The 16,092-nt window shown below is 42.8% G+C and overlaps 1 protein-coding gene across 4 annotated transcripts in view; it reads left to right on the plus strand.

Moving 5' to 3' along the window:
* The first annotated feature begins 5,002 nt into the window (after nucleotides 1–5,002).
* Nucleotides 5,003–16,092, plus strand: part of NUP85 (nucleoporin 85) — a 41,000-nt gene continuing 29,910 nt past the window's right edge. The window contains exons 1-3 of one of the 4 annotated variants that reach the window (XM_075994742.1): nucleotides 5,003–5,081; nucleotides 12,827–12,920; nucleotides 15,737–15,899. In XM_075994742.1, coding sequence (XP_075850857.1) covers nucleotides 12,887–12,920; nucleotides 15,737–15,899 — 197 coding nt within the window. In that variant the 5' untranslated portion in view covers nucleotides 5,003–5,081; nucleotides 12,827–12,886. Of the gene's footprint in view, nucleotides 5,082–5,263; nucleotides 5,381–12,826; nucleotides 12,921–14,468; nucleotides 14,487–14,565; nucleotides 14,642–15,736; nucleotides 15,900–16,092 lie in introns of those variants that run through there. The other 3 variants (XM_012778779.3, XM_012778783.3, XM_075994743.1) reach the window with 3 other exon arrangements.

Genomic DNA, 16,092 nt, shown 5'->3' on the forward strand with positions numbered 1-16,092 from the left:
AATCCTCCTGCCTCAGCCTCCCGAGTAGCTGGGACTACAGGCATGCGCCATCATGCCCGGCTAATTTCTTCTATATATATATTAGTTGGCCAATTAATTTCTTTCTATTTATGGTAGAGACGGGGGTCTCGCTCTTGCTCAGGCTGGTTTTGAACTCCTGACCCCGAGCAATCCTCCCGCCTCTGCCTCCCAGAGTGCTAGGATTACAGGCGTGAGCCACCACGCCCGGCCCAATAAAGTTGTTTTAGCTTAAATTTTTGGTTTTTGTCTCCTTCAGCAGAATGGAAGTTCCATGGAAGCAGAGATCTGTCTGTCTTGTTCTCAGTTTTGTTCCTAGCACCTATCACAGTTCCTTGGATCCTACTGTGTGAGTAAAGGAATGAATGAGGAGGGAGTTCACAGTGGGTAGTTGTCACCATGAGGAGTTAACTAGAAACTTGGACGGGAAAGGCCCAATTCCTCCAGGAACCTAATTAAATATCAATAGTGAATGTTAGATGTAGAGGGTAAAAATAGGGTGAACCAGAGAGAGTATACTCCCCAGGGTCAAGTACTAAAGGAAAAAATGTATTTTCTGAAAGGGGTAAGAGAATAAGAATCACAGAGTCTCATTGAGAGCTTTAAATCCTCACCAAAAACCCTATACATATAACTAAATTTAAAATACAGATGACTAAACTGTATGTACTTTATACCATCAAATTTCCTTCACACTCTAATGTAGTTTAGTTGACTACTTGAGTTGTCTCTGCAAATACTGCAGGAATACTGAATATAGAATTCCTCAAATAGGGTATTGGGCAGGTGGGAGGGGGGAGGGGGGCGGGTAAATACATACATAATGAGTGAGATGTGCACCATCTGGGGGATGGTCATGATGGAGACTCAGACTTTTGGGGGGAGGGAGGGAAATGGGCAATTATTGAAACCTTAAAATCTATACCTCCATAATATGCCAAAATTAAAAAAAATTAAAAAAAAAAAAAGAATTCCTCAATACTGCAGGAAATCTGGAGACAGAATGGTGATGCTATTGTAGAAACTTTCCAATTTTATGTTTTGGGTCATGGAAAAGATGATAGAACCCAAGATTGTATTAGCAGTCAATGTCAAGAATCTAGTACAGGTTGAACATCCCTAATTCAAAAATTCAAAATCTGAAATGTTCCAAAATCCAAAACTTTCTGATTGCTGACATGATACCATAAATGGAAAATTCCAAATTCCACACCTGACACCTTTGCTGTCCTTCTCTTTCCTTTTTTTTTTTTTTTTTTTTTCTTTAAGAGAATCTTGCTCTGTCACCCAGGCTGGAATCCTGGGCTTAAGAAATCCTCCCTCCTCAGTCTTCCCAAGTAGCTAGGACTACAGGCTCACACCACCATGCCCAACTAATTTTTTTTTTTGAGACAGTGTCTCACTCTATTGCCCGGGTTAGACTGCAGTGCCTACTCATAGATGATCACAGCTCCCTGCAGCCTCAAAATTCTGGGCTCAAAGGATCTTCCTACCTCAGACTGGTAAGTAGCTCACTACAGGTATGAGGTGTGGGCCATCACAGCTGGCTTTTTTTTTTTTTTTTTTTTTTTTTTTAGAAACAGGGTCATACTGTGTTGTCCACATTGGTCTCAAACTCTTGACCTCAAGTGATCTTCCTGCCTTGGGCTCCCAAAGTGCTGGGATTACAGGCATGAGCCGCTACACCTGGCCAACCTTTGCATTCTGATGGTTCAATGCACACAAACTTTGTTTCATGCACAAAATTATTAAAAATTTTGTATAAAATTACCTATTTTCTTCAGGCTATATGTATAAGGCATATATGAAACATAAATAAATTTTGTATTTAGACTTAGATCCCATCCCCAAGATACCTCATTACATGTATGAAAATATTTCAAAATAAAAAAAAATCCAAAATCTGAAAAACTTCTCTTTTCAAGCACTTTGGATAAAGGATACTCAACCTGTATATAATTCCTTAAATGTGTCATGCAGTGTATAAAATGTAGGGAAATATTGTTCCATTTCACCATATCGTATATTCACAGATTTTTTTTTTTTTTTTTGAGACAGTCTCACTCTGTTGCCCAGGCTAGAATGCTGTGGTGTCAGCCTAGCTCACTGCAACCTCAAACTCCTGAGCTTAAGCGATCCTCCTGCCTAAGCCTCTCGAGTAGTTGGGACTACAGGCCCGAACCATGACACCAGCTAATTTTTCTATTTTTTAGTAGAGACAGGGTCTCACTCTTGCTCAGGCTGGTTTTGAACTCCTGATTTTGGCTCCTCCCACCTTGGCCTCCTAGAGTGCTAGCTTACAGGTGTGAGCCACTGTACTAGGCCCATTCACTGAATATTGATATAAATATCAGACACGGGGGAGGGGAGAATGGGCATTTATTGAAACCTTAAAATCTATACCCCCATAATATGCCGAAATAAAAATAAATAAATAAATAAATATCAGACACTACTTTATACCCAATGACTATTGATATACATATTGCACAAATGTAGTTTACAGAATACTCTTGTAAGGTTTTTGTGTGCAGGTATATCACATTTCATTTTTATAGTCCCAGCAAATAACAAACTCCTGAGAGCCAGTGATCAATAAATGTTCATTGACTGATATAGTACTTACTTTTTTACTACTTTTCACGAATGCCAAAAATGCCTAAATAAGGGTTCCCAAATGCCTGTCAGTTATGTAGCCTTGACATTGGTATGACAATTTTAAGTTCTACTGGCTCCATTAGTGCTCAAAGCCTACCTCTCTGTTCATTGCCGGATTCAAGCAGGGTATTGGCAATGAGGCCCAGTGACTTTATTTATTTTTTATTTTTATTATTTATTTTTTTTGAGAGAGAGTCTCGCTTTGTTGCCCAGACTAGAGTGAGTGCCATGGCGTCAGCCTAGCTCATAGCAACCTCAAACTCCTGGGCTCAAGCAATTCTTCTGTCTCAGCCTCCCGAGTAACTGGGACTACAGGCATGCGCCACCATATCTGGCTAATTTTTTCTCTATATATATTAGTTGGCCAATTAATTTCTTTCTATTTATAGTAGAGACGGGGTCTCGCTCTTGCTCAGGCTGGTTTTGAACTCCTGACCTGGAGCAATCCGCCCACCTCGGCCTCCCAGAGTGCTTCTCTTTTTAAAAATTTCAGCATATTATGGGGTACAAATGTTAAGGTTACGTATATTGCCCATGCCCCTCTCCCCCCTCAAGTCATAGCTTTAAGCGTGACCATCCCCAAAACGTTGCACATCTCACTCGTTATGTTTGTACCCATACCCTCCTCCCCCCTCCCACCTGCCTGACACCCTATAAATGTTATTCCTATATGTCCACTTACGTGTTGATCTGTTAATACCAATTTGCTGGTGAGTACATGTGGTGCTAAGGGACAGGGATTTGGATGAAATTGTGATAGCCATAGGATTTTTCTTCCTTTCCTTGACAATCTGTGCTTCCTTAGAACAAATTCTTAGGTGACAGGATTTTCCTCATCACTCCACATCACCTTATTTCCACCAATTCAGATAGATCATTCAGAATAATCACAGGGGCCGGGCGCGGTGGCTCACATCTGTAATCCTAGCACTCTGGGCTGTCGAGGTGGGCGGATTGCTCAAGATCAGGAGTTCGAAACCAGCCTGAGCAAGAGCGAGACCCCATCTCTACTATAAATAGAAAGAAATTAATTGGCCAACTAATATACATAGAAAAAACTAGCTGGGCATGGTGGCACATGCCTGTAGTCCCAGCTACTCAGGAGGCTGAGGCAGGAGGATTGCTTGAGCCCAGGAGTTTGAGGTTGCTGTGAGCTAGGCTGATGCCACGGCACTCACTCTAGCCTGGGCAACAAAGCGAGACTCTGTCTTCAAAAAAAAAAAAAAAAGAATAATCTCAGGGAAAGAAGTCTTTTCCCCAGGTAAGACATTGATAGGTTTGTCTTGTTTTCAGATCAAATTTTTTCCCCTAAATAAAAGCTGCTACATTTTTAGAGATTGTTTCCTAACACTTATGAAATATCTTCAGTTTGTTCAAATAGATGCTTATCTGGGCTGAGTGCATGCCTGTAATCCTAGCACTTTAGGAGGCCAAGGCGGGAACATGGCTTGAGGCCAGGAGTTCAAGGCCAGGCTGGGCAAAATAGCCAGACACTCAATGCTACCACAAAAAAAAAACAAAAAAACAAAAAAAAACAACAACCTTAGGCAGGACGTAGTGGCTAGTAGTGCCTGTAGTCCCAGCTCAGGGACTGAGGCAGGACGACAGCATGAGCCCAGGAGTTTGAGGTTGCAGTGAGCTATCATTGCACCACTGTACTCTAGACCGGGCGACAAAGTGAGACCCTGTCTCAAAAAAAATAAATAAATAAAAACACAACAAAAACACAAAAAAAGTTGCTTATAAAATGTATAACCAACCAGTACTATTCTTACTTGGTGTATTATATGCTATACAAAAAGCAATTTAACTCCTTTAAATTGCTGGAGCACTTTTGACTTTTCTATAACAAGGCCAGGGATGCACTGATTTGAGGGCTTTGTTCTGCTTTTCTTCAGAAAGATAACAAAATCAGTATTTGTGTTTAATTAAGCAAGCCCAGCTGTCTCAATTTCACAGTTGTTTCAGCTGCATCAATTCTGTCCACGTTCATATAGCAATACTCTCTGCCATAGGTAAAATAAGAAAAAGAAAAAAAATTAAAAAAGGAAATAAAAAGAAATTAATATTAAAAAAAATTCTGTCCACGTGTCTCTTGGGGTGGGAGTGGCGGCACCTGCTTTCTAACACAAAACCATTGGACCGTCGCGGTTCGGAGAAGCGGCTGCGACGACACAAAAGTGGAGCCCAGGGAGAGGTGAGGACACCCAGAGGTTGGGAGAGGTCGCGGGCTCACTGGAGACCTAGCCTGGCCTGAGCGGGACTCAAGCCCCAGGGCGGCCACCGCAGCCCCAGTACGCGCAGCCTCAGCGCCTCCGGGGCCCCGCCCCCTCCATCCACTCCCGCTGCCTCCGGGGCCCTTCTCCCCGCCCGGCGCGGGGCTGTCCTCGGCGCCGCCTGATCTGGTGAGATGGTTACTGTGCAGGCTGGTTGCCCCTGGCGCTGTTTTCCCCAATGTGCTGTTGAGGCCAGGAAAGAGGGACGCGTGTCGAGGGCCGCAGAAGGGTGGGTCGTGGCTGAGAGAAGTCCCTGCAGCGTTGTGGGATTTGGGCCTGCAGGCGCTGCGGGCGGCGCCCAGGCAGGGTCTTCTCTCGCAGCGGGCTCTGAGCGGGAGGCCTGAGCGGGAAGCGTTGGCAGCCGGGCGCGTTCCAGGCGGCTGGGGTGCGGAGCTATGGAGGAGCTCGATGGCGAGCCGACAGTCACTGTAAGGGCGCCCCAAACAGGCTAGCTTGCCCTAGCGGTTCTAAGACTGTGTTTGTTTCGTTACCTCAGGCTTGTCTACCTCCCTGCCAACCTCGAGGCGCCGGTCCCTTTCCAGCGGCTCAGCTGCCACTGTTGGGAGGTCTCAACATTACTGGGTGCCCGCGTTCGGGCCGTAGTGGTGGCTAGGTTTCTGTTCCTTTGTGTACACAACGAACCCTGGCTTCAGAGACCCTTCTCCATCCCGCCCCCTCGCTTGTATTCCTGACCTTTCTACTTCCTTGATTTTCCTCTAGGGCAATCGAATAGGCTCAGACCAAGCAGAGGAACTGGGGCTTTTTTCCTTCTAGCTATGCTAATCTCTGCATTGCAGCACCATGAGCTTGGGTTTTGCTTGTGTAGCTCGAGGTTTGTTAAACGTGTTTGTTCTCTCAGGAGACTATTGCTATTTTTATTGCTCTGCGTTCAATTCTGTTGAACTCTCCAGAAAGTATGCCAAATGTGGATGATCTGTGATGTTTATAAAATTCATGGGTATTAGATACTCAATGCCCACTGTTCCCGCTGCCTGGAATGCTCTAATCTTTTCTCTTTGGTTTATCTCCTGCACGTTTTGCAAATACAAGCTCTAACAGCCTCTTTCTCATGGGAGACTTCTCTGACTAGGTCACATATCTGCCCATTATAGGCTTTCAGAGTTCTGCATTTCTTAGCTCTTGGTTACCTGTAGGTCCCACTAAACTCTAACTTACCTGAACTTGTTTTTGCTTTTTAGAAAATTAAAGTGCCTACAGTTTTAAGTTCAGTCTATGACAAAAACAAAAAAGTGAATAGGGCTCATATCTAGACAAAACGAGATGAGATCTTAAGTACGGTAGCAGTTAATGTAACTTTGTTATTCTCTATAAGTTTACTATTGTGGAATGTTTAATTACTAAATACATATATGAAGTACTTTATTTTATTTTATTTTTTGAGACAGAGTCTCACTTTGTTGCCCAGGCTAGAGTGAGTGCCGTGGCGGCAGCCTAGCTCACAGCAACCTCAAACTCCTGGGCTCAAGTGATCCTGCCGCCTCAGCCTCCCGAGTAGCTGGGACTACAGGCATGCGCCACCATGCCCAGCTAATTTTTTCTATATATGTTAGTTGGCCAATTAATTTCTTTCTATTTATATTAGAGACGGGTCTCGTTTTTTGCTCAGGCTGGTTTCGAACTCCTGACCTTGACCAATCCGCCTGCCTTGGCCTCCCAGAGTGCTAGGATTACAGGCATGAGCCACCGGGCCCGGCCTTATATGAAGTACTTTAAATAGTTAAATATCCATCAAGGAATGTGTCATTGTGAGAAAAAGAATTAGAGAGGGCAGGCATGGCGGCTCATGCCTGTGATCCCAGCACTTTGGGATGAAGATCTCTTGAGGCCAGAGATTAAAAAGGCGAGCCTCAGCTGGGCACAGTGGCTCACACCTGTAATCCTAGCACTCTGGGAGGCCGAGGCTGGAGGATCTCTCAAGGTCAGGAGCTGGAAACCAGCCTGAGCAAGAGTGAGACCCTGTCCCTAGTATAAATAGAAATTAGCTGGACATGGTGGGAGTGCCTGTAGTCCCAGCTACCCGGAGGCTGAGGCAGGAGGATTGCTTGAACCCAGGAATTTGAGGTTTGAGGTGCTGTGAGCTAGACTGACACCACGGCACTGTAGCCCAAGCAACAGAGTGAGACTCTGTCAGCAAAAAAAAAAAAAAAAAAAAGGCCAGCCTGGGCAACATAAGGAGATCTGTCTCCATTTAAAAAAAAAATTTAGTCAGGGATATTGGCCAGCTTCTGTAGTCCTAGCTACTCGGGAGTTCAAGGATGTAGTGAGCTATGATCAAGCCACTGTACTCCAGGCTGGGCAACAGAGCCAAACTTTGTCTAAAAAATAAGAATTACCGGAACTTTTTTCAAACTATATGTCATCTTGCATTTTCCACTTATGACAGAATCTTTGGATGGAGGAACCTTTCCAGTACCCTGTCCTACCCTGGATCGCTTCTACTCTGATACTGAGCTATGTGTTTACAAAAGGGATGACGATGCTCTAAAGCAGGCATCCTCAAACTATGGCCTGTGGGCCACATACAGGCTGCCTCTCAGTTATCCGGCCCTGTGGGTGTTTTTGCTGCCACTGCCTGTCCTGCTTAGCAGCTGACTCGTCCTGGGCCCACAGTGCGCACTCTCCAGCGGTCTGAGGGACAGTGAACTGGCCCCCTGTTTAAAAAGTTTGAGGACCCCTGCTCTAAACCAATTTTTTACCTTCCAGTAGTGATGTGCTTGTGATACCCTAGCTCACATTGTATTAGGGAGCCCAGGTAGAAAACTGGTTGGCATTGTCTTGATAGAACTCCATTGTCTAGAGTTTGAAATTCAACTCTGCAAGTTCAAATTCAGTATTATCTGAGTTTAAATTTGCTCTTTGGCCTACTCTAATCACATTCTAAACAGATTGATGAATAATCCAAAATACTGCAAATTTATCTTTCATAGCAGTTGCGTCTGCTTTTCAGGCAACTGCTTCCTCTTATCAAGGCACACAAAGGAAAGGAAGTTACAAATTAGCAGATTCAAGGATATTTAAGCATAGATTTAAAGACAGTAGAATGATTTTGAGAGTTCTTGTAGATCAGTGGTCTTATTATTTTGGTTAAAGGACTCTTTTAAATGTAAGTTCTCTTCCCAGAAAAATACTCATGCATATAATTTCATGTGGTTCAAGCACCCATGGAAACCCAGACACCTTTTTAATCATTTCCTGCCCCTCAACTGCTTTCTGACTTTATCACCATTAGGTTAGTTTTCTCTATTCTTTTTTTTTTTTTTTTTTTTTTCGGCATATTATGGGGATACAGATTTTAAGGTTTCAATAAATGCCCTTTCCCCCCTCCCAGTTTTCTCTATTCTTGAATTTTGATACGATCTCTAACTTTTTTGTGTCTTCTAACAACTCAGCCTGTTTTCAAGATTCATCTATGTTGTTGTATGAATCAGTAGGTTGTTCCTTTTTATTGCTGAGTATTAATGCATTGTATGAGTATATGATGGTTTTTACAGCTATTATTTTGCTGATAGGCACCTGCATTGTTTCCAGTTTTGTCTATTGTAAATAAGGCAGCTATGGACATTCTTTTTTTTTTTTTATTTCGGCATATTATGGGGTACAGATTTTAAAGTTTCAATAGATGCCCTTTCCCCCCTCCCCCCACAAGTCTGAGTTTCCAGCATGACCATCCCCTAGATGGTGCCCATCTCACTCATTATGTATGTATATACCTGCTCCCCTCCCCCCTGCCCAATACCCTATTACTGTAGTACCTATGTGTCCACTTAGGTGCTGCTTAGTTAATACCAGTTTGATGGTGAGTATATGTGGAAGCTATGGACATTGTTCCACAAGCCTGGTTTTGGCGTCCCAGCCTCCTCCTCTGCTTCCCCCTCCCCCTCCTCTCCACCCCCTCCTCTCATCCTTCTCTCTCTTCTCCCAATACGTATTTATCTAAAAGAAACTGTCAGTTTTCTGAAGTGGTTATATTATTTTTTATATCAGCAAAGTATGAGTGTTTCAGTTACTCCACATCTTCACCAACTCTTGGTGTGGTCGGTCTAATGTTAGCCATTTTGGTGGGTATATAGTAGTAGGTCATTATCAGTTTGATTTGTATTTGTATTTCCCTAGTGATGAAAGATATTGAGAATCTTTTTATGTGCTTATAGGTCATTTGTATATCTTTGTGAAGTGCGTTAAAATCTTTTGCCCATTTTGTTAATCAGGTTGTTTTATTATTGGATTGTAAGAGTTCTTTTTTTTTTTTTTTTTTTTTGGTAAGAGTTTATTATACATTTTATACAAGTCCTTTATCAAATATGTGTTTTGCAGATATTTTCTCCCAGTTTGTGGCTTGCCTTTATTTATTTATTTATTTATTTATTTAAATAATTTATTTTTTTTTTTTGAGACAGGGTCTCACTTTGTTGCCCAGGCTAGAGTGAGTGCCGTGGCATCAGCCTAGCTCACAGCAACTTCAAACTCCTGGGCTCAAGCAATCCTGCTGCTTCAGCCTCCCGAGTAGCTGGGACTACAGGCATGTGCCACCATGCCCGGCTAATCTTTTCTATATATATTAGTTGGCCAATTAATTTCTTCTATTTTATAGTAGAGACGTGGTCTCTCTCAGGCTGGTTTTTTTTTTTTTTTTCTTCTGACAGCGTCAGGCTGGTTTTGAACTCCTAACCTTGAGCAATCCGCCCGCCTCCCAAAGTGCTAGGATTACAGGCATGAGCCACTGCGCTTGGCCTCATTTTCTTAACAAGCATTCGCAGAACAGAAGTTTTTAATGTTAATGAAGTCCAATTTATCAATTTTGTCTTCTATAGTTTGTACTTTTTATGTCTTATCTTTGCTTGCTTTAAGGTCAGAAAGATTTTCTGTTATGCTTTCTTCAAGTATTATAGGTACTGCTATATTGTGTCTGTGATTAACTTTTTAGTTAATTTTTATATATGGTATGAAGTTCATTTTTTAGATATGGATGGCCAGTTGCTCCAGCACCATTGTGTATAACACTTTCCCTCTGCCTGCTCTACTCATCCATTAAGAGTTGGCTAAGTCAAATACTTTCCTATGTGTCTGTATATACCTTTGGCTTAGCATTTCCCTGTTTTTCTGACTGCCTGTTTATTGATTGTCTTGAAAAGACTGCTAGCTTCCGGAGAGCAAAGACTGTAGTATGCATTGTTGTTTCCTAGAGCCTGGCACACAAAAAGGTTCAATAAACATTGCTTTGTTGTTAAATCGCTGCGTTAGGTCTTCCTAAGGACTGAATACACGTGTCTTAAGACGAGACTTGCCAGCCAAATTCATTGTCTGCCAAAAAATATTTATGGAGTGCCAGCTGTGTGCCAGGTTCTGTTTTAGGCAGCAAATGAGAATCCTAAAGTCTCTTGCCTTGTGAGTTTTTATCTAATTACAGTACAGTAATAACCATATGAGAGAATCAGGCACTGAGAAATGCTGGTGCAGTGGTCCAGGTAGGAATTGTTGATGGCTTGGATTAGATAGGTAGAGGGATAAGTAGTTAGCTTCAGGCTTATTTCAGAGTAGAACAGGATTTACTGATAGATTGAACATAGGTCGTTAGGGAAAGAGAAGAATCCAGGATTGTTCCTAACAGTTAGGGAAGGCTTTGTTCTAGTGCCAGCACCCATTGAGATTTGGGGCTGAGGATGGGCATCAAGAGCTGCTTTTTGGCTCTTGATGTTATAAATATAGCTCTATAGGTTAGATTACCTATAGGTGTGTGGATTAGTGTGAAGCTGAGGCTCTAAGGGATTGGTCTGAGTTTGAGAGAAAAAGTTAGTGTCACCAACACAGAGATGGCATAGACGTCCAGCCCCCAATTTTTTTTTTTGAGATGGATCTCCGTGGCCCAGGCTGGAGTGCGGTGATGCTATCATAGTTAATCTTGTTAAAGTTTTTTTTTTTTTTTTGAGACAGAGTCTTGCTTTGTTGCCCAGGCTAGAGTGAGTGCCGTGGCGTCAGCCTAGCTCACAGCAACCTCAAACTCCTGGGCTCAAGCAATCCTCCTGCCTCAGCCTCCCGAGTAGCTGGGACTACAGGCATGAGCCACCATGCCCGGCTAATTTTTTCTATATATATTAGTTGGCCAATTAGTTTCTTTCTATTTATAGTAGAGAAGGGGTCTCACTCTTGCTCAGGCTGGTTTCGAACTCCCGACCTCGAGCAATCCACCCGCCTCGGCCTCCCAGAGAGCTAGGATTACAGGCGTGAGCCACCTCGCCCGGCCTCTTGTTAAAGTTTTTAACTTCTCTTTTTCTGAACCACAGGTCACTAAATTACAAGAATTGATTAGGGGCTGGGTGCGGTAGCTCACGCCTGTAATCCTAGCACTCTGGGAGGCCGAGGTGGGCAGATTGCCTGAGGTCTGGAGTTTGAAACCAGCCTGAGAAAGAGTGAGACCCCGTCTCTACTATAAATAGAAAGGAATTAATTGGCCAACTTATATGTACACACACACATACATATTATATAATTAGCTGGGCATGGTGGCGCATGCCTGTAGTCCCAGCCACTGGGAAGGCTGAGGCAGTAGGATTGCTTGAGCCCAGGAGTTTGAAGTTGCTGTGAGCTAGGCTGATGCACGGCACTCACTCTAGCCTGGGCAACAAACTCTGTCTCAAAAAAAGAAAAAAGAATTGATTACGGCTGGGTGTGGTGGCTCATGCCTGTAATCCCAGCAGTTTGGGAAGCTCAGGAGGATCACTTGAAGCCAGCAATTCAAGACCAGTCTGGGCATATTGTGAGACCCTATCTCTAAAAAAAATAGAAAAATTAGCCTGGGTGTGGTGATTTACTCCTGTAATCCCAGCACTTTGGGAGATAGAGGTGGGAGCATAGCTTGAGTCCAGGAGTTTAAAACCCCATTTCTACCAAAAAAAAAAAAAAAAAAGATCCGGGAATGGTGGCACACGTCTGTACTCCTAGCTACTCAAGAGGCTGAGGCCGGAGGACTGCTTGAACCCAGGAGTTTGTGGTTGCAGTAAGCTGTAAATGACTCCACTGCACTTTAGCAGAAGGGACAGAGTGAGACTCTGTCTCCAACAAAGAAGTGATTAGCATGTAGTTTTGTAGCTTTCCTCTTCACTTGAGAGATGGCAGGCTGGGTTGAGGAGCCCAGCAAAGGTCATTTGCTTATTCAGGGACTGTGCGTGGTCTAACAGACTAGGCAGATTTCAACCACATACACCTGTGTATGGAGAGTATACTTAACTTCCATGACCACTGATTTCTAGAATTAAAAAGTACAAGTGGCTGGACGCGGTGGCTCACACCTGTAATCCTAGCACTCTGGGAGGCCGAGGGGCGGATTGCTCGAAGTCAGGAGTTCGAAACCAGCCTGAGCAAGAGCGAGACCCCATCTCTACTATAAATAGAAAGAAATTAATTGGCCAACTAATATACATAGAAAAAAAAAATTAGCCAGGCACATGCCTGTAGTCCCAGCTACTCGGGAGGCTGAGGCAGGAGGATCACTTGAGCCCAGGAGTTAGAGGTTGCTGTGAGCTAGGCTGATGCCACGGCACTCACTCTAGCCTGGGCAACAAAGCGAGACTCTGTCTCAAAAAAAAAAAAAAAGTACAAATAAGTCCGTACTTAAGGTGGATAGGTTGGTGGAACCTAGGACTTCAAGCTTGTAATGAAACCAATTTTTCCCTTCAATGTTATAATGAAACGACTTGAAGGAAACAATGTTATTGGAGGACCTGCTGTATGTTTCCCTTGTAGCAGTTTCCAAGAACCTAAGACAACAGGATATATTGTACTTGCAAGTCAATGGAAGGCTTGATAAACAAACCCTTCAGGAAGAATAACAGTTTCTGTGCTTTATTTTTTACTAGTTGATTCCAGGTGTGAATTCCAAGAAGAAGCAAATATGTTTTGACTGGGGTCCAGGGGAGATGCTGGTGTGTGAAACCTCCTTCAACATAAAAGGTGGGTTTATTTTTCTTCCAGATTATTCATCTTGGCACATTTGGTTGTTTTTCTCTTTATTACCTTAGATTTGTGTAGCTGAAGCATGAAGTGATTGAACTTATTTTGCCCCGTTTTCTTTTCTTTTTATTTATTTATTTTGAAACAGAGTCTCGCTTTGTTGCCCAGGCTAGAGTGAGTGCCGTGGCGTCAGCCTAGCTCACAGCAACCTCAAACTTCTGGGCTCAAGCAATCCTCCTGCCTCAGCCTACCGAGTAGGTGGGACTACAGGTATGCGCCACCATGCCTGGCTAATTTTTTCTGTATATATTAGTTGGCCAATTAATTTCTTTCTATTTATGGTAGAGACGGGGTCTCACTCTTGCTCAGGCTGGTATTGAACTCCTTACCTTGAGCAATCCGCCTGTCTCGGCCTCCCAGAGTGCTAGGATTACAGGCGTGAGCCACCGGGCCGGCCTCCATCAGCTACTTGATGTGGATCTTTTTTCCCAATAGTAGCAAGATAAAACTGAAATCTTGTATTTCAAGAGCACACATACAAAAATTGGCCGGGCACGGTGGCTCATGCCTATAATCCTGGCACTCGGAGAGGACGAGGTGGCCGGAGCTCAGGAGTTCAAAACCAACCTGAGCAAGGGCAAGACCCCGTCTCTACTGTAAATAGAAAGAAATTAATTGGCCAACTAATATATATAGAAAAAAAGCCGGACATGGTGGCGCACTTGCTCTAGCCTGGGCAACAAAGTGAGACTATGTCTCAAAAAAAAAAAAAAAAAGAGCACATATACAAAAATTGAAATGATAGATATGGCCCCTCTCCAAGCATAACATGCAAATTCATGTTTAAAAAAAGAAATACAATAAAACATTAAGAAAGGGCCAGGCGTGGTGGCTATGTCTGTAATCCTAGCACTCTGGGGGGACCGAGGCGGGAGGATCAATCAAGGTCAGGAGTTCGAAACCAGCCTGAGCAAGAGTGAGACCCTGTCTGTACTAAAAATAGAAAGAAATTAATTGGCTGGACAACTAAAAATATACAGAAAAAATTAGCCAGGCATGGTGGTGATACCTGTAGTCCCAGCTACTTGGGAGGCTGAGGCAGTAGGATCGCTTAAGCCCAGGAGTTTGAGGTTGCTGTGAGCTAGGCTGATGCCACGGCACTCTGGCCTGCAGCAGTGCAAGACTCTGTCTCAAAACAAACAAACAAACAAAAATTAAGAAAGATCAAAAAAAATCTACCCTGAAATCTTAATGTTTGTGTTCTTTTCTTTTCTCAAGAGAGAAATCTCAGGAAATGTTGAAGCGATTTTCCTGCAAATCTTTGATAGCTTCATTATCCAAATGTGAAAGTTCTTTTCTTTTTTTCTCTTCTCTTCTCTTCTCTCCCTCTCCCCCTCCCCCTCTCCCCCCTCTTCCCCGTCTCCCTCCTCTCCCTCTTCTCAAGATGGTCATCTTCTGTCATCCAGGCAGGAGTACAGTGCTGTACAATCATAGCTCACTGTAATCTTGAACTCCTGGGCTCACATGATCCTGCGGCCTAAGCCTCCTAATTAGCTAGGACTCCAGGTACATGCCACCACATCTGGCTAATTTATTTATTTTTTGTAGAAACAAGGTCTCACTGTGTTGCCCAGGCTGGTGTTAAACTCCTGGCCCTAAGCTGTCCTCCTGCTTTGGCCTCCCAAAGTGCTGAGATGACAGACATGAACTAATGAAAGTCGGTAAATTATATCATGTGCAGTTTATATAATTTTTAAGTGATGTAGTTTCTTTGATTTTATAGTTAAGAATTTTCCCTTCTGTTGCTAAATCCTTATGTGTGTTGAAGACCCCAATCTTGGCAGAGCAATAGAATCTGTCAAAGTGCTGTTGCTCAGGAGAGAATCTTTTATGAATATATCCAAATGGTCTCTTCATATTGAATGGGAAAGTTTATCAACATTTCTAGATTGTTGGAAACTCAATGTTTTCTTTATTTGCTTGCTTATACTTATTGAAATCAAATTTAAGACATGTCCTTTGAACATCAGTCACAACCTGTTTGACAAACTATTATAATCAATTTTTGATACTTTGTTTAGGGGCAGTGATAATGTAAAGTAATATAAAAATATTTGCTTCACTTTGAAGTTGTATGTAAAACTTTAGCTTTATTTTATTTGTGGAGTTTTTCATAAGCTAATATTAAGTGAGCTTTCTCTTTTCCAGCATATTTCAGTTGATGGAGGGAGGCAAAAGCTCCAAAATGTGCTAGTGGGCTGAGGAATAAAGGCTGAGAATAAACATGTATGTTTTAAAAATTCATGTGTGGCTAAATGATCATCCATATCATGTTATTTTTGTTTGTTTGTTTGTTTTGAGACAGAGTCTCACTTTGTTACCCAGGCTAGAGCGAGTGCCGTGGCATCAGCCTAGCTCACAGCAACCTCAATCTCCTGGGCTCAAGCAATCCTTCTGTCTCAGCCTCCCGAATAGCTGGGACTGTAGGCATGTACCACCATGCCCGGCTAACTTTTTGTATATATATTTTTAGTTGGTCAGTTAATTTCTTTCTATTTTTAGTAGAAATGGGGTGTCTCTCAGGCTGATTTCGAACTCCTGACCTCAAGCAATCCGCCTGTCTCAGCCTTCCAGAGTGCTAGGAATACAGGCATGAGCCACCACGCCCGGCCATATCACCTTATTTTTTTAATAAGTGAAATCAGTAGCAAAGAAGCTAATGCTTTTATAATTAGGTACTCAATTAAAATTTTTAGTGTGGATTCTCTTTTGGGGATGATGATAGATGTTAAAATTTTTTTCCTGTTTTGTTTCAGAAAAGCCAGAGATGGTGCCAAACTGCCCCTTTATTTATATCATCCGGAAGGATGTAGATGTTTACTCTAAAATTTTGAGAAAACTCTTCAATGAATCCCATGGAATCTTTGTGGGCCTCCAGAGAATTGAAGAAGAATTGACTGGAAAATCCAGAAAAGCACAGTAAGTCAGCTTCTGATAGGTGCTGAAGCCCACAACTAAACTGAAAAACCAAATGAAATGCATTCTTGTCCTTTTGTGCATTGGATGGGTTGCCTAGAGAAATAAGGATTCCTGGTTCTCGTTTTTGGCCTCAGTACTGGGCAGTGAATATCACCAGGGCTAGGAAGTCTTAGAGGGAATGCATAAATGCTGT

The sequence above is a fragment of the Microcebus murinus genome, chromosome 18 (genome assembly GCF_040939455.1).
Source record: "Microcebus murinus isolate Inina chromosome 18, M.murinus_Inina_mat1.0, whole genome shotgun sequence".
Classification (NCBI taxonomy): Eukaryota; Metazoa; Chordata; class Mammalia; order Primates; family Cheirogaleidae; genus Microcebus; species Microcebus murinus.